The 25,986-nt window shown below is 39.1% G+C and overlaps 1 protein-coding gene across 3 annotated transcripts in view; it reads right to left on the bottom strand.

Moving 5' to 3' along the window:
• The window catches only part of PAX3 (paired box 3), a 91,641-nt gene that overhangs the window by 9,996 nt on the left and 55,659 nt on the right, over window positions 1–25,986 (bottom strand). For all 3 annotated transcript variants that reach the window (XM_068543763.1, XM_068543764.1, XM_068543765.1), the window contains exons 5-7: window positions 18,626–18,831; window positions 9,643–9,808; window positions 8,555–8,769 (exon numbers count right to left, since the gene is read on the bottom strand). In XM_068543763.1, coding sequence (XP_068399864.1) covers window positions 8,555–8,769; window positions 9,643–9,808; window positions 18,626–18,831 — 587 coding nt within the window. The remainder of the gene's footprint in view (window positions 1–8,554; window positions 8,770–9,642; window positions 9,809–18,625; window positions 18,832–25,986) is intronic.

The following is a 25,986-nucleotide window of genomic DNA, read 5'->3' as shown; positions in this document are numbered from 1 at the left end:
TTCATTCAGCACTTCCTAGGAAATGTTCCTCAAAACATGGTAGTCTGATACTCAACAAAAGGGATCCACAGTCAAATTAAAGAACACTGAGTTAAACAAACATGTTTCTACACTGCAAGACTTGTCAGAGCCTTTAGTAGGCTAATGTGCACTGGGACTCTGAAAGATAAAGGGATATAATTTGAAATATTTACCAAATCGTTGACTCAAAATCCTTTTTCCCCAAACCACTATTCCAAAGAGCCCACTTTGGGGAACAAGCCTTTATTATGAGACACTGTTTGGTTTCTGGGTGTTCAAAGATGATTATGACCTAGTATCATGCCTCTAGAAGCTCATGGTCCAAAGGGGGATGGATATGTTATAATACAGTGTGATATGAATTTTAACAAGGTATAAACACACTAATGTGGCATCAACAGAGACTAAAACAAGAAATTCTGCCTACAAGTGTCATAGAAGGGTTCATACTGAACTAGAAATTTTCCCTTGGAATCTTATATATAGAGAGTCAGCTCTTTAGAGGGTTTTTACACTTGATCTTAGCCAAAAGGCCGAGAAGTGATATAGAGGGTTTTTTTAATCGGCAGCTGTTTAATTAGATTTTGTAAGGCAAGCTGCCCAAAATGAGACATCAGTATTTCGTGGAGGGGGGAAAAGATGGTTATTTCTTTAAATAATGCCTGCATCCTTCATTAGTTCAGTGCTGAGGACAGCCTGCCCAGTCATCTCACAGCTCAGAAATATTCCCTGCAAGGTAGAAACACAACCCTTTGAGTCTACAAAATGCACTATCTCAAAGGGTCTCTCAATTTACCATCCTTTCCATTGATCAGTGGAGACAACGCAATCACTAATCTCAGAAACTCCAGTTTACTGAACTCTAGCTAAATGTCAAGAGGAATTTTTAAATATTACACTATACAGTGAAAAATATACACCTCTGATGAAACCCAGACTGTTTTGCAGAGACAGATTCTTTAAAAAAAAAAAAAAAAATAGTATACAACTAATGACTGAATCCGGTCTTCTGTGTCTGCAGTACAAAGCACACATTCAGCCTCTAATTGAATAAATATGCAAGTATTGAGATTTCTATAGATATTGCCATTTTGCAAATGCAGTAATAAATTAAAAGCTTTACATTGCATTCCAACCACATATAAAGGGTTGATTCAGACCCTTGGCCTCACACTAGAATTCAGCACGGCTTTCCTATGTTTTACTGACGAAAAAGAAAAACTTTTTACTCCAGTAGCTTAGTTATAGACCAAGCAATCACACTCAATTTTTTCTCTTCAATGGCTAAAGGAATTCAAATGGGCCTAAAAACCTTGGGGTTGTTACAGTTTTCGTCCAATGTACAAGAGAAAGTAGCTGATGGAATTTCTACTTAAATCAATTTAATTCACACAAAAAATTTAATTCAGCAAGAAAGGTTTTCTGGTGGCTCATTTCAGTGACATGATGTAAGATTCAGTCACTGGTGGTTGCTGCTCCCTCCCTTTCTTTAAAAAAGAGATTCTGGCCAAGTACTTGTTTCTCTCACAATTCTCCAACGAACTCAAGAGGCTGTGGCTAGAGCTGACATAAACCAGGGCTCTCCTCATACTCTTTAAGGGTAGCAACCACAGCCTTCGGAGAAAAACCAAAGGCACCAGGTCAATTACAGCCCGCGCTGATTCAACAAATGGATTAGCAACAATGTTTTCACCACCGAGCAGAATATCTTGAAAACCTAATATGGCGGAATGGAAACATGCAAATGGCCAGTGGTTACTCTGGTGTAGCTGAAATGGGCTTATTTATGATCATAAACATCCTTGAGCCTTCATAAACATGTAAAAGGCTTCTGCAGCCCTGGTTTTGAGCTCATGAATTGCTTTAGAAATGAAACAGAAAGAGGCTGAAACTTCGGAGAGGCTGCCACTTTTGTACGGAATGTCTCTCTGTCGAAGCTTTGTTTGACGCCCAATCAATCTCTTTAATCAAAAGCACTCCTTTTTCTTCCACAGATGAATTTCTGGAAATTGTAAAAAGGTAGTGCCTTTGTTTGGAAATGAGTTGGTGGCAGGCCACCTGTTTGTCTGGTTCTTCACGATGATAAAGGTAGGTTGAGGGCACGGGATCTGCAACCTGTGTGTGAAATGGACAAAACAAATGGCCTGGCATCAGGTGGCTTCTGGATGTGTGCCCAAACTGTCCAGAAAAATAGCTCTTCTGAAACAGGAACTGGCCCTGCCATCAGGGTAAATCTTACTGCTTTTACATGTATCAACAGTACTAAAGAAGACCAAGGAATTGCTATACCACGGTGAAAAGGATATTCTCTCTATACGAAACAGAAAAGTACCCATCACAACCATTCTTAATGACTATACCCCATTCGCATAACAAACTGATGTGTAGTAAACCGCACACCTTCGATGGACAAAGATCCTCCATCTTGCCTTGCAGAGAAGGAATCTGAGATAATTGTGAACACTGTGGTCCAGGAAATGACAAGCAAAATCAAAAGCAGTCTTGAGTTCTGTGTACACATATTAATGTTTAAATGCTTCTCCCTAGTAAGTTTCAGGAGTAACAAATGTTTGTCAAAAGAAGCTGTGCTGAGCAATTGAAATCTGATTTGAAATGGAACCACTGACAGTCTAATACATATATGCATGAAATGGAGAAGCTGCCTAATAAGCGTAGCTGACACCAAATATGCAATTTACATACATTACACACTGATAATCTCAATTTTAATATTATTCTTTAAAAGTAACTGGATGGGTGGTGGAGTTAAAAATTTTCTTTTATAAAACGTGAATAAGAACAAAAGTTTATCCTGATGTCTTCCACCATTAACCACAATCTCCTTAGTGTAAAGATATATCTGCTCTTCCTTGGGTCTGTTTCAGAGGCAGTATCTCATCCCCACAAAGCTGTGATGATTCAACCAGACTTAACAGATGAATGGTCGATAAACTTGATGAGATCTGCAGACCTACCCTTTGTTCCTGAGGTGCTGAGTGGTGAGCAAACATTCAAGCATGTTTAAGCCTGGTACACAAATCTTTATGAGAATTTTTTCTTTCCTCAGTAGATTATCCATGAAATAGGACAGGTGTACTGGTTATTCAATTACATCTTACACAAGACCTGGCCAAAATTTGAAATGAGGCCTCTGAGCATAGATCTTACTGTGGAGATTTATTAATAACAGTTAAAAGTTGTCTATAACAGAACTTTTTTTGTGTAATTTAAGCCTATTTTCTTATTTTATCATTGGTTTCACTCATAAACCAGAAACGAAAATCTGCCCATCTGTTCTAAACATAAAATGTGTTCATAATAATCCAGATTTATACCAAATGTATTTTTAAGTATTGCTGAATTGAGAGAGTACTCAAAATTTATAGCCTCTGAGGTTACAAAGAGGACTTCCTCTTTTTAAGGAGGAAAATGCTTAAAATGAACGTAGGAAAGGCTCAGAAAGCTTCTTGGATATCAAATGGCTCCGTAGGAAAAAAAAATGTCAATGATATAAGAGTAAATGAATCAAAACCATATGGATCAAATTTTCCCTAAAATACACAGTTTGAAAAATTAAGGAGGAAAAGTGCTTGGCAAAATGTGTTTTAGGTTTTACCAAACCCAAAACATTCGAAGAATCATTTGCAATGGTTGATGAACCCTAAATGCAGCCAAGTTGGCCCATTTTTGTATACTACATAACAATAAAAAAAAAGCTTCCTAGATAACTTCCTAGTGTAACCCACTGATACTGTATTTCACTCAAGAAATCATTAGAAGCTGTCACCAGAAACCGTGGTGTTTGTGGGAGTAGGGGGGTGTTGAAATGATATAAGTTTGTTCATTTAATTGGCCTTGTTTTGGGGGTTTGGCTCTGCGTGTTTTGGAGGTGGGGGGAGCAGTGAGGGTAATGTTTCTTGCAAAGGAAAGTTAATTAGAAGAACATGGGCCAAACGTTAATTAGTCTCACGTCTTGAGCATATGGTAGTATTTCCTTGGCACTCCGTATTCCAAGTCGGCATTCCTTTTTTTCTCCTGCACATGCAGGAAGGTGCTGGGAACACACCAGCTGGGTTTGGAGGGGAAATACGTGGTCTCTGTTTCCCTGTGCTCTTTCTGTGGTGTTCCCACACCAAGAAAACACAACTTTTCAAAAGAGGGTGCTACTGCAGGGTAGAGGGAGTTGAATGGTTTTCTTCTCAGATGGTGTTTTGTCATTCATTATAAAAGCCTCATCTCCTGAAAGGGTTATATAGTTCAAATGATCCTAGAAATTCAGAGACAGTAGAAAATTTCAAGGGAATTAGCCTATTCCCAACCCACCCATCCCTGAGAATCTCAAGTTCCCTGACAAATCCAGCTTTTGAGGGAGTGTGAAGTCCAGCCCTCCATCTGTGAAGGCTTCTGACGGTTCCTGCAGGAAAATCGAGTTGAATATCAGTGCCGGAGCCCATGGAAAACTTTCTACAACATTATGCTTCTTCAGCAAGTGAAATGTGTAATTTGGTTTATTAAAGAACTAGTAATAACTGCAAGAGAGGTAGACTTGGCTTTTAACTCTGCCAGTGACTCTAATTGTGTTGCACTGGCCTCAGCTTTTCCATAAATAAAATGGGAATATTCCCCAGATACAGTTATGGATTCCCTCAGAACAAGATACACTTTTCCAACGATTCAGTAACACACAGACCCTTTCAGCAACTTGAGGAAGGATACAGCCAAAGCTTCTAAAAGTTTTCATCAGGATTCTGAGATTTAGAATGTCATAGATGCCTGTCAGTCTACTACTACTCTAATCCCACCAGCTGGACAGTGTAACCTTTTCCTGATTCACTGCTTCACACCCATCCCTCCCAAAGCTGAGAATTTCTCTGGGAAAAGCACTGAGGGAATCTAAGAAACACCATTTGACTAATGGCTCTGATTCCAAGCATTTTATTTTATTTTTTTAGGCCGCAGGTCATGAGAGATCTTAGTTTCCCAAACCCGCGGCCCAGGCAGTGAAGCACGGAGTCTTACCCACTGGACCACCAAGGAAGTCCCTGTTTCCAAGCTTTAAAAGAATCTTTGCTCAAGGGAGCAGATATGTTAGAGACCCCAAAGGAAAATCAACTACATCCCTCACACAAACAGAGAAACAATTTGCTTATCATAACGGTGTCTATTAATTCTTTGACAAGAAACTAGAAAGCCGATTTTACAACAGTTCACATACATTCTAACTCATGATTTCCAAGTCTGAATGGCAAACAATATATCAATTTCAATGACACTAAGAAAAAAATCAAATAAAATGCACAAATAAAATAGCATCCACTAAAGAGATTTACAATGAATTGATCATAATGACTCAAAAAACTTTAGCTCCAATTCAATTTAAATTAATAGATAGGTAAAGACCTATGATGAAGGGTAAAGGCAGGGGATAGGTAAGATGCAAAGTTACATATTATATAACATAGAACATGCATACTATCTCAATTATATATATATGTGTGTGTGTGTGTGTATATATATATATATATATATATTTTTTTTTTTTTAAGCATAAGACCCAAAAAGAGCTGAAAGGCAATATGCAAAAATATTAACAGTGGCTCCCCAGGGGAATTTTTTTCCTACTCTAGAGATACCTTTTTAAAATTTTTTCCATTTTCTACAGTAACCATGAAGTACCTTTTATTATTGGGGGAAGTTAAAAGATTGATAAGAAAAATGTGTAAAGCAAAAAAGCATGTAAAGAGTGCATTAGCAAAAAGAGTGTTAATTAACCCAAATCCAAAGTTTAGAAAACTAGTTTCTATAAAATGATTTTAAAATATGAATAAGACCTCCGGCTCTATTTTTTTATGAAACCTGTCTCCTCTTCACCCAGCTGGGTGCTATCATGAATGAGATTCGAGAGTAGGAGCTGGGAATCCTCTGTCCGGTCCCAGCTTTCTCACTATGAGCGCTGTGACCACAAGCTCTCTGAGCCTCAGTTGATTTGTCTGCATATTAGACGTCCAGATAGAGACAGAGGAAGTGGAAAAGTTGGAGGAGAAGAGGAGAAATGGCAGTCGCAGGATTAGTTCCATTTGTAATATTATATGATCCAGTATATTAATAAGCACTTCTCTATAGCGAGCAAAAAGACTAAGCCATGACCACCCTTTCTTTACTCTCTTCTTTAGTTAACAGGTAAGCCAGCTGTTAGACTCTTTTCTTCAAATTTTCTTTACAATATTTTTAATAAAGCCAAACGATCAAAAACAGGGTAGTGCACACCTCCCCACCTTGCTTAAATAGAGGCATTCCTGAGAAATGGTAAATCTTAAAGGCTATAGAAATCTGAGTTTTAATTCCCAATTCTCCTAATGTTCCTATTCCATCTTTTTGTAAATATGTCTGGCAAGATATTGATTCACTCAGCCTTTTTTTCTCCAACTTTGCCTATGGAAATAAGGAGGAGCTTCAAATTATTCGTTTCTTTTCTAACTCACTGGAGATGCTACAAGAACTCACACAACATGGGTTCCTAGTGGTGGGCTGAGGAGGAAATATACGGTAGAAACGCAAAATGTCCTGGATATTTGCCAGTTAATAAGTGAGGAGTTAACATAATGTGTAAGAGCATAGTAAAGAAATACAGGAGAAGTTGCCTGTGGAATTTTCCATGGCTTGATATTGGAATGATTCCCACCCTACCGCCAACTCTGGAATCATAGCCAGGCTTCTTGAAATCAAGGATTAACAGTTTCAAGGTCAAGTGCTAGTACCTCCACTTATAGAACACAGTAGAATACACTTATACTTCTTATAACATACAAGAGCAGACATCTATAATACAAGAAACTAGGAGCTTCACTTAGAGAATACAGGTTCGTGTCATTATTTTTATTATGCTCGAACACTGAGAAATGCCAAAAGAATCCTGGGTCTCACCTTACAGAAGTGGTTCGAGCTGAAGTTTACTTTTATGCAAACTTTCAACTAAATCATGTTCATAAAAAGCTCTTCTATGGCCCCAAATGACTTATAAAACTGCAGAGATAACTACTTCTGATGTTACTTCTAAACTGTGGAAGAAGCTTCTATGCTATAGATCCAGACATTTAAAGATGAATCTATTAATATAAATCCATGATTTTCATGCAAAATCACATTCACAGATGCCAGCACTTGGAAACTAAATGTATTAAAGTCCTGTAGGAAGCACGTCCATTGTTTTCATGTTGTTATTTTTCAGCTGAGGCTTAAAGCCACCTCTTAGTTTTTATCCCAGGATGTGCTATAGGAATCTATGAAACTTAATTACATTCACTGTTACAAAAAAGGATTTATGAACTTTTGCCTTTAGGCAGAAATGTTTATTTCATTGCCTTTGCTATTCATTCTTTTCAACTCCAACGGCTTTGAACTTTTCAGCTGCTCAGAGTTATCTCCACTGCGCAGAGCCCAGGAACTCCACTCCCAAGACACAAACCACAAGTTGAAGAAAACGAAGAAGGCGAAGATATATGAGTCGTTATTTTGGCCACCCTTTGTGCCATTAAAATCTCATTTTCTGCCTATTAGAATGCCCTCTTGGTGTTTAGGCAGCAGTGATAGTCAGTGATTAGTGTGTAATTGAGTATAATTGTCTTTTCACTTTTCATTTGTGTCATTCTGAGCTTCTCTCTGTTTTTCTAACCACCAAGAGGAAAAAAGGGGGTTAAGAAAAGATAAAGCTGTTAAAACTCTCACTCTCAGCCCTGAAGAGATTCTCGATGGCAATTATAGATTGCAACCCCTTCGTGACACTTCTCCAAATTCAGCGGGCAGCTCTCCTCACCACCTGGGCCAAGTGCTCTCTAATAAAATCAAGTGATCTGTATTTAAACAACTGCTAATAATGTCAACCTCAGACAGATGCCACACGTAGGAAATTTAACCAACCCTCTGACATGCAATTATCAAGGCAATTTATTAATATAATCTCTCAAGAAAAGCTCAGAGTCCAATGCAAATTAGAAAAACAATTACAACATTCAAATATCTATATATTCCCAAAGAGCGGTAATTCTCCTAATTTGTGCGTTTATAACTCATTTATCCTAGAGTTCTGTAGTCATCAGCTGGGTCTCTCTCCACACAACTTGTTAACCTCCTCTCCGAATATTGTATAAAAGCTTTGGTGTTTTCTTATTAAGTGTTCTTGCTCACAACCCTATCAGCTGACCAAATACCATTAAAAAAAAAAAAAATGTGTGTGAACCTCTTACCCAAAACCCAGAACAAGGAGTGGAGAAGATGAATGCCTTGACAACTAAGTATAACATAAAATCTCCGTGATTACATTAAAAGTCACTTGGATTTTAAGTCTGAGCTACAACTTTTGATACAGCCCGTAGGAAGGGTGGAGAGAAAGGAAACTAGAAAACTGAAATCATGTGGCTTGTATAAAGAATACATTATGGTTTAAATTTGGCAATTCATTATATGACTGCCTCGGGGGATTGACTATTTGGTTCTGGTATACAGCAAATCGTCTGTCTGGAAACACGGGACTGACCTGAGGTGAAAGGCCATTGCCAATGGCGGGGTTCATGGGGTTGGAGGGCCCGGATGGAGGCACAAAGCTGTCTGTATAGCTGGAAAATCCATGCCTGGTGCTGGAGAGGCAGTAGGCAGAGCTGCTGTCCGGGGTGGAAGGAATAGTGCTTTGGTGTACAGTGCTTGGAGGAAGCGGCTGAGGTCTGTGGACCGTGCTGCTGGGATCCGACACGGCTGCAAGGAAGAAGGTCATCAGCCATAAATCTCCTTTGGAGGCCAGCAGAGAAAGTTCAGTACAAAAGTTCACAGTCACCAAGCCATCAGCACTATATCCTGGTCAGCCACATGTAAATTTCAAACTGCCCTTCTTGACACGCAGGTCTAGAGCCACTCATAACAAATACACCCACATCTCTGCACATATGTGCAAGGACATAATTTATCTACATACTTTCAACGCACACTCACCCAGAACAGAAATTCAGAAATCACATCAACAGTGCGAACAAAGCTGTTTTGTTAGTGAATGTTATTAATCAACGTGAGGATTAACCCATGTAAGAATTGCAAGTCTCAAGTTTCTTATCAAATATACTTCCAAAGCACCTGAACATTAGTGTGACAGTATAGTTTCGAATGCCTGCAATGCTGTCTTTCATAATGCAAACTAATTTAGTTTTATCATTTATCCCATTCACCTCTATGCACTAAAACAGAGGGACTTTTTATCAAAGCTTACTTCCCTCTATTCCTACTGCAGTTAGGAGCCATCACAGAACTTCAGTTAATTGCAGACTGGAGTATAAATGTAAAGTTTTAACAAATGAAAAGCACATTGCATGCTTGTGTAGGGATGCTGTTTTGTTTTGTTTTAAAATACTGAAACAGTATTACATTACAACACAGTTTATCTAGAGAGATTCAGACAGGTCACAGAACAAGCTATGTTTCTGAAATGTGACAGGTATCAATACTTTCAGGACAACCTGATGTAATGAACATACAAACAGCCACAAGGACACCGGCAGAAGATTTCACTGCATAAATTAAGCAGCAAGGAACAAGATTGGGAGTTGCATCTCAACCCCCGACTCCATTCCTCCATACCTTGTGGAATAGCTGTGGGCTGGTAAGAGGTCTCGGACAGCTGGTATGTTGGCAGAGTCGGCATGGCCGTGGGAGGGAATCCCCCCGGAATGAGATGGTTGAAAGCCATCAGTTGATTGGCCCCAGCCTGCTTCCTCCATCTTGCACGGCGGTTGCTAAACCAGACCTATGGATTTAATTTAAAATTTGAGGATTTCACTGATGAAATAATAGTACAGTCTTAATGAATTTTTCATGCTAAAACAGATTAAAGGCCCCTTACTGACAGGGCAAATAGACACAAGAGCCCTCCACCTTCTGGGTTGTATTGTCAGGGAAGAAAGGAGAATTAGATGTCAGGGGTCAGTAGAGGGCCTTCCATGGTCCTGCAGAGCCCCCACGAGCCCGGGGGTGACCATGGGGAGGGATGGCTGAGCAGGGATGGGGACCACGGGAACTCCCTGCCATCACCATAAGCACCCTCCCACCTTCATGTACCGCAGCATAATGGAGAGGATCCAGGAGTCTGTTTGGCCCCCGCGTGACATGTGTCCTAATTTGGTCTTACCTATCACACGAACCCTTGTTTTTTATAGTCTTATCAATGTGTTTGTATTTCTATGGACATTATGTGCACAATTCCTGGAAAGTCATATAAATTAACCAGAAGGATAAATGGAGCTATTTTACCATCCCTTCCAAAGTGTGAGACATTGTGCTGATCTTCATGGAAATAGATGCTGAAGAGGTAAGTACTTCAAGAAAGGAAAGCATTTTATCTATGAAGCTCTTTTAAATAGTGGGTTTATTTATTATTTCTTTCAACAGCAGCTATAAGCACCTGTCTTTTTAACAGAGGGCTAAAGGGGTGGATAAGATAGGACCCCTGAGCTCAAGTAGCTTACTGTCTCCTCCTCTAGGAACTCACAGAGTAATCAAGGTCACCAAAATAACTGCTCACAGGAGGTAGAAACTCCATGTTTGAAAATGCAGAGAAATCAGTAGAAGTTTAGAGTGGAGACGAAGTTTCAACTCCTTTTAAAGCTTGGATATGATTTCGAAAAGTGGTCACGCCAGTTGGAAGAGATACAAGAGACCAGCATGTCTAAGAAAAGTTGAGACTTGATTTCCTTATAGAACAAAGTTAACAATTATACAACTTAAATGTAAATTTCAAGTCACGAAATTTTTAAAAGAGTGGAGAGAGGAATGTCTCCCTTCTGCAGCAAGAAAGCCCAGTTTAACAGATACTTTGCCAAGGCATCTGCTTAAACTTTTGCCAGTCACCCAAGCATTTGTCTGGAAAAGAGTTTGGTCATCTCTAACCATGATGCAAGACAGTTGTAAGGAACGCTGTTTGAACTTCCTCAGAACACTAACATTTAATACTCCTTAAGTTTCCAACAGGAAAAGAAGGGAAGTCAATATTTTCCCATGTTGATACATAATTGAATTAGAGTTTTACTTAACTTAATAAATTGCCACCTGGGATAATAGAACCATTGACAGCACTCAATTTCAGGTCTGCATCAATTGTGTTTTCTCACTGCAAGCCTAAGCGTCTGTTACCAGGACTCCCAAAGGCATCAGGGTAAGAAAACTGTTTTCAGGGAAGTGCTTGGAACAAGCTGGTTAGCCTGAGGAGGCTGGGGGTAAGAAACTAGGGTTGTTTTCATACCTGAATGCACTGCACTATACCACGCACTGTGTCATATTTTATAGTATAAAAACCTCCAGATTAATGAGGCACACCTGGCTCAGGTGATTTTTTTTTTTTTTTTTTTTTTTTTCCCTCCCCACACTTATCTAGACCAACCCATGTGCAGTGCATCTTCAGCTTTATGTACTAGGCTGGAAGGAGAGTTGAATTTCCAAAAGTTCTGATTTGACTTCACTCATTCAGACTTACTGTCTTCAAATCTACTGGTGAGATGCCTTATGAAGAACTCAGAAGCTTGCACTTCTGACATTATCAGAGCATGTTGCCAATCTCTCTGTGCCAACTTCCTGCTGTAACTTTTAGATAAGTAAACCAAATTTGATTTATCCACTGGGTGGGCTCTTCCTGGTTACTCCATCAGCCTTAACCTACTTTTGACTTACATTCATGCTAACTCCTCCATAACCCAATTCTTTAAATCAAAAATGTCTTTGCTCAGGTAATAAATTAGAAGAAACATCATAACTACAAATCCCTTCAAAACATTAAATCCAAAAGGCTAGGGGTATAAAGTTTTGGGGGTTTATTTCCATTTTTCCAAAATAATACAAGTAAATATTGATGACATAGAATAAACCTACCAGGAGTTGGATAAAGATTCTTATAATTTACAATACAGTATATATTATAACTACAATATAAGATGAAGAGAAGTAGTTGGGAAGCAAATCTTTACTGAAAAACAAACCTTCAACAGGAGGTTTAAGAGTTTCCTAAAGGAAGGAATTTAAATGTTGTTTAAATTTAGGCTAAATAAATCCAGAGGGCTATTCCTGAGGGAAGCAGGGCTTACTGAAGACGGAGCTGCCTGTCTCTGGCCATTTAACAAGATTTTTCTATCATCTTGCCCCTGCCAGCCTCTGCATCTCCTAGAACCAGCTGAAACTGCCAAAAGAAGCACTAAAGGAAAAATATACTGAAGTTGCAAAATGAGAAATGGCCCTTGCCTTCTTTATGCTTTGAAACTCATAAACATCTATTTTTAATAGAAAAAAAAAAAAAATGACCTTGAAATCACCTTCATTTTAAGTACCCAAACTGGCTAAGCACAGTGATCCTGGGGTACTGTTATTAGCCCATCTTTGACTGAAAGACATTCCCTTGGCCCTCGGAAGTCCTACCCAACTCTTCCAATATTTTCTCTCTAATTCCTAACAGACAATCAAGGAATAATCTACTGAATGGCATGTGTAAGTGCAGAATACTGAAGAAGTCCATCTAAAATGGGTGGAAGGCATCTATGATTCAGTTGTTACTATCACGAGAAACTCTGTTTTGAAAAGAGTAGCAATTGCAACAGAGACAAACTGGCCTTTGATGTTCTGGAGGGGAATATGAGTGTTCCACCAATGTCTTAGCCAGAAGGGCAGAAAGAACAAGTTTTACCAAGCTATCTACCTATTAAATGTCATTCTACGATCTCTAATTCAATGTGATTTCATTCTCCCCACGCAGCATTACCTGGCCTTCCACATCACACTTAGCATGGTAAGAAAGTGGGGCAGGAGACATACATTGGTGAATAACTACTACCAGGCATGGTTAATTGCTTACAATTGCCTGTATAATATCACACTACATCAGAACCTTCCCTCGCACCAAGGTTTTACTTCATTTGATGAACCGCAGCCTGGTTGATTTTCACCTGCTCCCTGGATCTTTCCCTACTTGTACGTCTCTCTTCAGAGCCCTTCTACAAAGTCATAGTCACGCTTTTGGAAATGATATTTAGATCCATTCGGGAGTAATATAATATCCAATGATTTTTTTGAAGCAAAATTTAAAATACAACATCATGATAACTAGGGAAAAAGGGTAATGAATCACAAAGGAATAGGTTTTTATAAATTTTTCTCTTCACGAGTAAAATAAGTACCAATTTGTTCTCAACAATGAAAGTTGTAAAAAAACTTAATATTTTAAGAAATACGGTAATACTTTTCATTCACATGGGAGCAGTGCAAACCAGGCAATAGTTGAATCCCACCTTTCCCCATCCCTCACTACCTCTGTGATCTTGAACAATTTGCATAATACCTGTGGGTCTCTGTTTTCTCATCTGCTAAATGGGAGAAATAAAAAACTCCTTCACAAGATTAAATGAGACAATATAATCAGTTAAATGAGACAATACAATCAAAGCTTGCAAAATACCTAAGAGATACTGTGTTCAGTAAATGTTAGTTATTAAATACAAACGTCACACTGAGAAATCCAAGAATTAGAGACTTGCTTTCTTTTCTAAGCTCTCTGGTCTACGGCCAAAGCCTTTTGTGCCCCTGAGCAAACAGGAAAGTACCCAAATAACACCTCAAATAATTGAAAGCCAGTTTGGCTTGAATGGAGACTTAGGTCCAAATTGCTTCCAAGGTTCATGGATTAGTGTTAATTGTCCCATGGTGTAAGCCTAATTTTGCCCATCAATAAATTACTGGTTCACATTTTTGGTGTGGTCCTCAAAGGAAATCTAACCTACATTGTTCCAGATGGGTTATTTCAAATGCCATTTAAAACATGGGAAGAGAATGTAATCATTAATCCTTAGAAAGAGAATTCACAACAAGATTATAAAATGTTTCATTAAATACTAGAGCTGATACTAAAGTGCCAATTACAGTACTTTCCAAGTAGGTAAATTCAGGACAAGCTGCTTATTCCCTGAACCTTCTCACTCACTCCACTGCCTCTCTCCCATATCACACCTGCCCAGCCCTCTTACCATTGCTGCTACCCGGCCTTGACCGCTGTACGGAGAGCAGGTTGGGAAAGGATGAGCAAGACTGATGAGGAGAAATGCCAAGCTCCTGTGAATGTCGGAGGATCACGACACACATGAAAGCGTACTTAACTGCATCTTTATACATCCCAAGAGCAAACTCCTGCAGAGAACTGTAGGATGACCACATTTTTGCTTCATTATGGAGTTCAGAGGCCAATATTCCATACCTATCTTAACTTTTAAACTATATAGATCTGTTACACGGCTTTGAACCACCACTGGGTTTCCCTGAGGATCACAAATTACTGATGCTATAAGGGTCCTGAGAGATCGTGCATCCTAGGGGTTTTTAATTAAAGGAAAGAACGGGGTGGGGGGGGGGATTTCCCTGGCAGTCCAGTGGTTAGGACTCCACGGTCTCACTGCTGAGGGCCTGGGTTCAATCCCTAGTCGGGGAACTAAAATCCCATAAGCTGTGTGGTATGGCCAAAAAAAGAAAGAAAGAAAGAAAGAACAGGGGGTGGTGATTTTGGGGAATATGATGAGAGGTAGGGGCCCTCTCCCTATTTAACACTTGTGTACACACACACACACACACACACACACACACACACACAGGCAAAGGCACAACATTTGTGCACAAATCTCAAGTGTCCCAGATCTCCTGAAGTCCATCCATGATTATCCTGGTCATCCATGGACCCAGACTAAGATCATCTGATCTAAACCCCATATTTTCAAATTTATATTTAAATTTTTAAAAACCTGAAGTCCAGCAGGATTACAGCAAAATTGTGACTTGCTCAACAAAACACTTTTGGCAAAGCTGAGACCAAAACCCACATCTTCTGACTCCTAGTTAAATGCTTTTCCACAAGCAGCTTCCTTTCCTGTCTTCCATTACCTGGGTGGTAAGAGAACGATACTTGCCTACTTCTTGGAGTTTCAGGTGGAATATTTATTAAAACTTTTACACGTCATAAATGTCTGCAAGTCATCCTTCCTTACAAAACTTTAGTGCTTGCCATTATTTGCATAATAACAGCTACCCAGGAGGTGAATTAGGCAAATTAGTCTTTGCTGTACAATAATTCTTAGATTGTATACTCAGATTTGGCTCTGATAAATATAACATAGCTACCGTCTAAACAAAGTTTTATGGAATACTGACATAGGTCTAATTTATTAAAGCTTTAGTCTCATTTTTATCCAGAAGGGTTTAGAAGTGTTTTTTTTCCCCCCTCTGGGAGGAAAAAAAAAAGGAATGTAGACACATTTGGGGTTTTTTGGGGGGTGGGGGGGGCTTGGTGCTAGCTTTTCCCAGGTGCCCCAAATTAAAATAACTCACACTCTCTGGCTATCACTCAAACTGAGTTGACTTTGCTACTGCTTTCCCAGATCCTTCTAAAAACTAAAGGATTTTGTTCTGGCATTTTAATCAGTGATTAACTACTCCCTTCTTTTTCCTGCTGGGTTAAGTAAAAGATCCATATGTCGGGTGTTGTAGGGAATTTGTTAGGCTGTAGATCATAGCTGTGGTGCAAGACGTGATGTGTCTCAAGGGAACTAATGAAGCCATAAGGAATGTAAAGAGTCACCGGGTTAAAGCCACATTAGGACAGCTGTTAGGTTAATGAGGGCCCCGCTTTGGAGAGGAGGTCACTGTATAGAAAAATATGAACCACTCTTTATTGGTTTGATCCCATGTCCTCTGGAAGTTAATGGGCCATTCTTATTCTCCTCTGACATTCACTGAGCCAGATGCGAGTGCCGGGCACTGTACAAGCTGCAGGCGGTTGAGATTAACTCTGTCCCCCCGTCCTTGCCTTTGGCAAAAGCAACAACAAACGAGGTAGAGCAACACAGGACACTCTTTTCAATTTTCCATCACTCTCTTTGTTTGATTTCTTTACAGCCAATGTTTATTTTTTGACTCTGAGTTCAGAACTGATCTTCAATCTATCTTAAGGACAGACCCAGTATGTGGGCTTGGCCAGCCAGAGAGGTTAAGGACCAGATCCTGCAATAGAGTGGGCACTCAATAAAGGTTTGCCAGAAGAATGGACCACACTTTACATTTAAACCAGGTGATCACAGAACTATAATAAAAGCAAATAGATTTGATATATGTAATATTTATAGCATTATTATATATAATACATACACTGTTTATATCACTATAAAATAACGTGATATTTATATATACATATATAAATATCATCATGATCTGTGGTTAGTGGTGGTCATTTCTGGGAAGCAGCACTATATCCCAATGTAATAGGTAGAGGGATTAAACAGCTCCAGCTGTAAAACATTTGTGTTGCAAACCCCGGTGTATCTGTGACTCTTCCCTACACTCCCCTTTGCACCCACCTCCAGCTCACACAACCAGTTGCCTACATTCCACCTTTCAAGGCAGTTCTCTTCTTTCCATTCCCACTGCCACTGACCTACTTCAGAAACCACTCAAAAGTTTGCTGTTGTCTATGTACCACCCCTAAACGCCACAGAGTGCCTGGTACATAACAAGGATTCCTGAAATGATGAGTGAATAACATGAATTGACACACTTCTGTATGTTATACCTGATATAATCATACTCTCCCCATAATGATAACCAAAGTTAAGAATGAACATTTTCATAAGCACCAAAAAATAAACACTAAGAATACAAAGAGAGCAAATAGATTTTCAATCAATCATATTCCTTCCTGCCACCCTAACACTCCCTACCCTTAACCAAATTGAACTATTCACTGTGTTCTCAACATGACTAGAGTGAAAAATGAAAGGTTATCTGATATGCAACTCATGTGCTTCCGACTCTGTGCTTTTGCTCATTACTCTGTATTACTAAAATACTCTCCCAAACTCCCTGTCCAATGAATATCTATCTAAACTCAAAAGGCCATCTGAACCCTCCCTTCTTCATGAGCCCCTCTTGTTTACTCCAATAAGATCTCACCCTTTCCTCTTCTCGACTCTCACTGCACTTCAGCTCTCTCTAATGCACTTATCATCTCGGCTTTGTTTTTAAATTATTTATGCATTTACTTTATTACCCATTATACACTAGTTCCTTGAGAAATTTGTCTTAATTCATCTTAGTGTTCCTTGACTTTCCTAGCCCTGGGATGATCAGAAAGAAAGTCAAGTTGAAGAAAACAATCCCTCTGACTTGGCTCTGCAGGGTACAAGGGGCTATTCCAAAATAGTCTGTGATAGGAGAGGCAGTTAGATGCTTAGGGGAAAGTGTCGATCAATCTGGAGAACACATCAACTGCCTAGTTCGCTGCTGAGTCCCCAGCCTCACTCTAACTATGAACGTCAAGTATCTGGCAATAACATGACATTTCCAGATAAGGTAACTTCACTCCTGGGGCAGTAAGGGGTTCCAGGATACCCTGAGGCATTTGTAATCTTTCCAACCATGCTTTACTACCTTGAGAAGAAAGTTCATTATTCATAATGAAACATTATTCTATCACTCAATAGAAACATATTACACCAAAGTAGCCTTTCCAGAGGGTTCAGAACACTTCTGAGTTGAAAGGATAATTTAAAATGTTCTTTAAATAATATAGTTAGTTGAAATGTTTCTAGACTTAAAGGAAGGGATTTTACCTTATATAACTTTGCACATCCTCATAATTGAAAGGCTATAGGGAGGAAGTGTATGGAATCCAATTACCTCGATCACTTACTAGCTACATGACTTTGGGTAGCTACTTAGATAGTCTGAGTCTCAGTTTCCTCATCTATAAATTGGGGATATTAATAGCACCAACCTAGGGTTTTAGTGGTGAGTAAATGAATTAATTCTTATAAAGCATTTAGAACAGTGCCTGGCACAGAGTAACCACTCAAAATTTTGCTTTTATCTATGTACCACCCCCAAAGTCTATACAGTGCTTGGTACATAACAAGGATTCCTGAAATGATGAATAAATAATGTGAATTGACACCCTTCTCTGTGATGTATCTGATATAATTACATTCTCCTCGTAATGACAACCAAAGTCTAAAATGAGAACGTATACTTTCATAAATACAAAAAAAAAGACTAAGAATGCAAAGAAAGCTAATTAAATGGACCACAGTTTTAAGTCTATACATGTAAAATACTTGTATCAAATAATGTGATAGAAAAGAAGCCAAATATAGCCATCACATCAATAAATTTAATTGGACTTATCAACCTATTAACAGGAAAAGGAAAACTTTCTGACTGGTTAGCAAAGTAATATGTTGCTGTATACCACAGACATACCTTGGGGGAGATGGCGGGGCAGGGGGCGAGGGGGGTGTTGGCAGGAGGTGCTTGGACCAAGCACATGCAATAAAACGGAAAAGGAGGTCATGATGTCGTTATCACGACAAGGCGAAATATGAAGGAAAGAAATGAGAGAGAAAGGAAGAACTTTATAATGTGAGAGGCTGCCATTCACAATGAAGGACCATTCCTGATATATTTACTTTCTTGGTCTGAAATATGCTTTAGAGGAGAAGACACTCTTGTTTCCTGTGTGGGTTTAAGCAGGACGGGGATGTTCGGACGCCAGTACCTGTACTCGGGCCTCGGTGAGCTTTGCCCTCTGGGCCAGTTCCTCCCTAGTGTAAATATCAGGATAGTGAGTTCTCTCAAAAGCCCGTTCCAGTTCTTCAAGCTGCTCTGCTGTGAAGGTGGTCCGGCTCCTGCGCTGTTTCCTCTTGAGCGGTAAATCTGGTTCAGAGTCGATGTCCGAGCCTTCATCTGATTGGGGTGCCGAGGCTAAAAGCACAGGAGAAAAAAAGTGATCAAATGTGAATCGAAAAACAAGTCTGGGGAGCTCACTGGTGGCCGAGTGGTGAGGACTCAGCACTGTCACTGCCATGGCCCGGGTTCGATACCTGGTAAAGGAACTGAGATCCCACAAGCTTCTTGGAGCAGCCAAAATATGAAAAAAAAACAAAAAAAAAAAACCAAAAAACCAGTCTGACCAAGCTATAATGATTCAAATCCTAGTCTAAAGTACATTCCCAATGTCCTCCCACTGACACAAAGCCCCTCCTTGCAGTATTACATTATTAAATGGTATTTAATCTCTTCCCCTATCCCATCTCCAAGGCCCCCAGGCAGAAATAATTGCTCTCTGCATCTGTCATTCTAAGCCCATTATGAGCTCTTAGAAAGCAGAGACAGGCCTTACTCCATTTTTCTGGCCCATGTCCTTAGCCTTTAATGGGTACTCCGTTCTTGTCTAATAAATGAATCACATTTAATTTGGTTCCTGATCAATCTTCACCAGCTTTTAGACCAGGAAAAAATTTGTTAAAAAGTGATTTTTTTTTAAATTAATATTCCAAAACTGACTTCGTATCTAAAAAGGCAATAATCGTAAACTAGTGCAGGATTCCTATAAATTTGTAGACTGTACCGCTCCTATAAGAAGCACCGTGTTAAATTTACTATCTCATTGCCAGATATTAGGAAATGCTTTAAGGAGAGTTTAGATATTGTTAATGCAAATCTCAAGAACAGACTCAGGAAGAAGCAGGCATAGTCTACTAAACTGTTTCTAAACAGAAGTTCAGAGTCTGGGTCTGATAGGCAGTGGCTTAGGACCGCTGCCTAGTTTGAGGAGCGCAGTGCAAAATAAAAATGCAGGACCCCCGTGTTCACAAGTTATCACGAATTTCAAGATGGCAACTACAGAGCATAAAACTAAGCACAGGGCCTTCTGCACATGGGGCCCTGAGCGACTGCATAGGCCACACGTCCCTGAAACCAGCCTTGCTACAGGCCCCCTCCTCACCAAAGCTTGAAGTTGCCTGTATGAGCATGCATCAAGGAAGGAGATCTTCCCGTTTTAGTATGCAGGTGTCCAAGAAACAGGAGGAGGAGCTGGGAAATTAAGTAGAAATTTGCATTAATGATGCAATTTGGTGTCTGTGAGTTGTGACAGTAGAGAGCACCTGTTGGCCAACAGCAGGTTCTTCAGCTTGAGGATGCACCAGACATAGGGCTCTCGGTAGGAGAGCAGCCCCCTCCCAGAGGCCTGGACCCCAGGACAGTGGCAGAGGTTGTCAGAGGGCTACCAGGCCACAGACTCTGAGTGTAGCGTGGGAGTCAGAGCAGCCTTGCCCCTGAACACATGAAAATGCTCTCAAAACTTCCCAAATAACTGGAGGATCCTCTGGGGAAGAGGCTGAGGTGTGCTGTCAGCAAATGAGGAGAAAAAGCCAGAAAACTGTAGATGACTAATGTCAATGTCAAGGTAACTCATCTGCACCCTCAGGCTGGTAGAACCTGGGGAAATGCAGGAAGTGCTAGAAGCAATGCTAAAATGCAGTATCTCCTATACTACTAATTCTCTTTTCTCTTAAGCTCAAACTTAATTCTGCCCTATAGAAATTTAAAATTTCATTTTACTTCAGTATAAATTATAAGCTGCCCCAAAAGGTACACATCCAAAATAACCCACAAATATAATTTTAAGTCTTCTAATATTTTAGTACTTCCACATTTTATTCACATTCAAATACTGTGAAATTAAGAGAGTGAATTAATAATATATATGACAAATCAACGAAAACCAATACTGGTACATAAAAGCAAAAGGGAATTATAATATGTAATGCTCTACTGTATGTTAGCCATTATGCTTGGTTTTTCAATTATGTTATCTAATTTAATGTAAAATGGTCTAATTTAATATAAATCTTACTTTAGGAAATTTTAGTATTAACTGAAAGAAAGAAAAATAGACTTTAAGTATGCGAATATTTTACAGGAGTATTAACATGCTAAGAAATATGTCATTCATTGCATTATAAACTTCAAAAGCAGCCAATACAACTTACATGTGTATACCTTTAATAAACGTGAACCAAATTAAAAGAACAATAATTTGTGCCTAATTGTAGGGCAGTGGTTCTCAAACCTCTGGAGCATCAGAATCACTGGAAAAACCTGTTAAAAACCAGATGACCGTCCCCTCTTCTGATTCCATACGTCTGGGGTGGGCTCTGAGAATTCGCATTTTTAACATTCCCTGGTGATGGACGCTGATTTTACTGATCCTGGGCAGGCACTTTGAGAACCCTCTCTACAGAATATTTCAGATTAATTACTCGCTTCCCCCTCAAAATTCCCAAGTATATAAAATATTTTCTGCCACAATTTATCCAAAAAATTGCTCCCACCTGTATTTTTTTCAGTTATAAATAATATACTCCCCAAGAAACAGATTACTCATTCCCCTAAGAAGAAAATAAATTTTTATAAAATGTTTTCCTTCCATGCTTCCAGTTTCTGTTGCCCTGACTTTTCTGTCTAAAGTGAATTCAGGTGAAAAGCTCAACAGCATTTAAGAACTGACCAAAATCTCTCCTCTGCCTGTGAGAACCTTAAATCTTTGCTTGCTTGCACTTTCTCTTACTATGATCCCATTAGGATAATAGTATGCGGAAATTTTCATGTTTCCTTTGGGAGTCTCTGGGGCTAGTAAATCCTCCCAAGTAAATATGATGTGCCATGCACTGTCAGGTCAATTAATCAAAATCATCGCTGGTTTCTGGAGAAAAAGGGCTGCTTAGATGTACAAGTACCAACCAGAGTTAATTCTGAGGGTCAAGACCACTGTTTCATCTTAACAATTAACATCCCCCAGAATAGAAGCTCTATGAGCTCAAGACGCTTCCTTTGCCTTGTTCATTGCTAGAATTACTGCTGGAACATAATAGGTGCTCAATAAATACATGCTGAATGAATAGAAGTACAGGAGAAAAATTAAGTTTTGAACCAATACTCACTTCTCTGCCACCATTTTACATCTTTAAAATGGAAATTCTGCTCTTATGAGTCACCCAACTACCATTTATAGATGAGCTTTGGGGCTGCGGTTGTGAATCCTTGAAAATTACTTGGAAATTCTTGCAAGTACTTGCATGCCTGAATTTTTCTAGGGAATAATTGCCAATTTTTTCAAAGAAGATTGTGATTTTTAAAAAAAGATGAAGAACCAACAACAACCAGCGATAAACAAGACTCAGAATATCTGAGTTCAATAGCACAGCCTTTACCACCAAAAATAAACTTTTCTTTAACAAGCTAGCAAATTACTACTTTTACTTCTAGACTGTTTATTCAAAAGCAATCCAAAGGTTCCATCTAACTAGGAAAAACTCCAAATAGCATCATTTCAAAGACACTGAGGAAACAATTTGCCTGATTTTTCTGCTAGAAAATTATCTGAACCAACTGATCATTTTTGACACGATGAAGCTGCAACCTTACAAGTCAATTCTAACTTTTCCCCATCTGTAAACTCCAAAAGGATGTGGGCTTTAAAAAATGTTCAGTCAGCAACCCTAGATTAATCTACCAGCTAGGAAATACTAGCTCTTTCTAAAGATGGAAACACTACCATTTCTTATACTACTCAATAGAATTAAAATTTTTGGGGTTTTTTAAAAAATTTATTTTATTTTTGGCTGCGTTGGGTCTTCATTGCCGCGGGCAGGCTTTCTCTAGTTGCGGTGAGCGGGTCTACTCTTCGTTGCAGTGCACGTGCTTCTCATTATGGTGGCTTCTCTTGTTGCGGGGCACGTGCTCTAGGCAGGCGGGCTTCAGTAGCTGTGGCTCACGGGCTCTAGCGCCCAGGCTCAGTAATTGTGGCGCACGGGCTTAGTTGCTCCGTGGCACGTGGGATCTTCCTGGACCAGGGCTCGAACCCATGTCCCCTGCATTGGCAGGCGGATTCTTAACCAGTGCACCACCAGGGAAGCCCTAAAATGTATTATTTACACAGAACATAGTTCACAATAATGTCCTAAATTTGAATCATTCAGATTTTACCAAAAACAAGTCTAAAACTTAAATCCCATTTTAATAGCACAAATTAAATCAATCCATTGAAGTTCTATTTTACATATTTAACTTTACCCAAGATACTGGAACAAATTCGATACTAGATACCAAGTATCTAATCTTGTTAAATATTTCAGTAAAGTAAAAACAAGGCTTTTCTTTCAGACAGCTTGACAGAAAGAAATTATATTTTTTTTCCTGTGAATAATATTTAAGCTATGACTTGAAAACTACAAGAAGTGTTAGCAAGACAGTTATCTCAATGTTAATAAATTGCCAGGATACAGCAACTAGATTAAATACAATTTCTTCAGTCTATTTATACTGTCTGGCCTTAATATTAAAGGGAGACTTTCATACATTTAAGTTGCTCAGTCACATTCTACACCTGCCTTCACAAAGTTTGCTTTACTGTTCTTTAGAGATATTGTCCCCTAATGTGAAATTCCAGAATAGTTCTCATAAGAAAATCCATATCAATACATAATACATGGTCCTTTAAGTGGAGATTTGATTGTTTTAATTGCATAAAAATTCTCAGATTTTATCCCAATCCATGTTCTTATCAGAATTTGAAAGTTTTGACTCTATTACCAAAACCCCTTCACAATCCATTCTCTGACTTATACAATTGTTTAACTCAATGTCACCAATGAACCTGGAGCAAACCTTACCAAGAGGTGGAGAATTTCTCTCCTTTCCTTACATAACTACACAAAAACCCGTGAAGTAAATACTCACCCCATTGTACAGAAAAAGGAAAGATTCAGAGAGGTTATTCAGGTCACACAACTGGGAAAGTGGGATTTGACCCAGGTTTATGGGACTTCAGAGAACTCTCTCTCATCTAGCCTGGAGTGTTCTAAATAGGTCTTGAGTTTCTTTATCACACACACACACATACACACACACACACACACACAGTCCTTTTGAAGAGGAATACCGGAAACACACCAAAACAGGAATCCCAGTGTAAATCATTTAGCTGATTGCCACTACTATTCTTATTTGTCCCAAATTTTCAAAACTTCTTAGAACCAAATGAAATTGACAGAAATACAACAGTTTAATCAACATTATACGCCAAATCAATTTCCCAGTTGAATTTAATTCAACAAATATTTAGTGAATTCTTTATATATTCAAAGTATAGTTGTTTAACAACAATAAAGCACTAAGAAATGGATCAATTTTCCAAGATATTGAACAAATTTAAGAAATTAAAGCAGTCAGTCTGACTATGTGCAGTCTCCATTAATAATCATCACAGACCCTTAGTTCTAAGATCCAGGGTCAATAGGGAAAATACTATTGTTCACAAGCAGTTGAACTGATCTCTCTGTTTATATCTTTATTAAACTCTTCTTTTTTGATATTAAAGGCACCTTAGTGAAAGGATATCAAGAGCTGTAAAATAACCTCAAATTCTTTTTAGGCAAAAGTGCAGGAATAAAAACTTGAAATCTGTTGGGATATTCACAAGTTATGCAGCAGAAACCTCAGCGTGATCACTGGGAAAATGTCACCTCTCACCCAGGTGCCTGAGTGTTTCAACTCTGTGCTTTATTCTTAATTTTAAAAGAAGTTCATTTCTTCGTTTTCTATGTTAAGCTAATTCTAGGTCTTAGGAGCAAAATTTTTAGTTATCCCAATCATCTCACATTAACTCCCCAAATCAACCTTGGGAAAATGGACATTTTCTGCTTAAAGAAAAAAAAAAGATCAAGCATAGGCAACAATCATACCCCATAGGATTACAAATTCTTCCTTCGGAAACAAATCAAACTGGGAGGAGAAGGCAGAAGTATTACCACCAGCAGACCAACCATGAAGTTTAATTAAAGAAGGAATTACAGAATTAGAGAGTATGTCTTTGTCCGTTAACCCCTTGTGACCTCTTCTATAGCCTCAGGAAATATTTCATCCTAGTTAATGCTATTATACATGAGATCTTACCTCAATTTTATAGGGATTTAGTCACGTGGAATTCTATAATTATTGGTTTCCAGACCAGTATAATTCAGAGATGGGAGACAGGCAAAAAATGGAGAACCAAAATCATTCACAAGCACGCATTTGGCACACTGTCTTTCTTCTCAGCAAGACTTTTCATTTGAATAATTAAAGAATCAAAACATGACAACCATTTAAACTCTATGTTTTCCCCAGATATAACACAATGCAATTTACAGACACGGAAGGAGGTGGGGGGAATCTCTCTCTGTAGGTTTCGAGGCTGAACTTCCTTGGTCATCTGTCATTTATTCTAAGACAGCCTCAGACCAAATCAGATGGTCGTCCCATCTGTACTAACCTTTCCGAGCTAAACCTGTCAGCGTCGGCACTCAAAGCTATGTTTCACCGATGAAAGAACAAGATAAAAATAAAAATCATGCCTAAGAGCCCCACGAGGTGGTTTCACCCTGTGTCAGACAGCATGAGGGTATTTCAGAAGTATATCCCATGAGGTCTTTAACGGGTCAACTTGAAGTTGGATGTACTTACTTGGCTAATTGTAGAATGTCTCCTGTGTTTGTGAGTTTTACCATTCAACACGAAGGGGACAATGGGACAACTAACTGTTTTCTGATCTGAAATAGCCCTTTTACACTGAGAGAGATGCGAATGACCTCTCTCGTGTTTACTCGGGTGAAAACCAGGAAGAGTCTGATATTCCCTCACAGACCCAGAGTAAATGACAAATGACATTTTCCCTTTGTGATCTTTGGGATTTTTGTTGACTTATTTGGAGGCTTTTGTTGGATCCCAAGAAATGGCCTGTGGCCGAGGCCTATTCTACCGATTTCCACGCTCCATCTGTGGAATCCATCAATGGAGCGTTTACCCTCATTCAGGGCTCTGACACCTGCCTGGCAGGGAGAGCAGACACAAAGAAAGCCGGAGTGGATGAGAAAGGGGAGGTTGGGTGTTTTTTTTTTTCCAGAGGAGGGAGGAGGGGGAGGTTGAAATGGAAGCACAGTAGGGGTTAATCCAAGCCAGTTGAGAGACTTCAGCACCTGGAAGCTTCTCTGCCACATTAATTCACAAGCTAAGAGGTAATCGGCAACATTATTT

The sequence above is a fragment of the Eschrichtius robustus genome, chromosome 5 (genome assembly GCF_028021215.1).
Source record: "Eschrichtius robustus isolate mEscRob2 chromosome 5, mEscRob2.pri, whole genome shotgun sequence".
In the NCBI taxonomy this organism is placed as follows: Eukaryota; Metazoa; Chordata; class Mammalia; order Artiodactyla; family Eschrichtiidae; genus Eschrichtius; species Eschrichtius robustus.
Note: the sequence above shows the minus strand (reverse complement) of the source record. Positions and strands in the feature narration are given on the sequence as shown.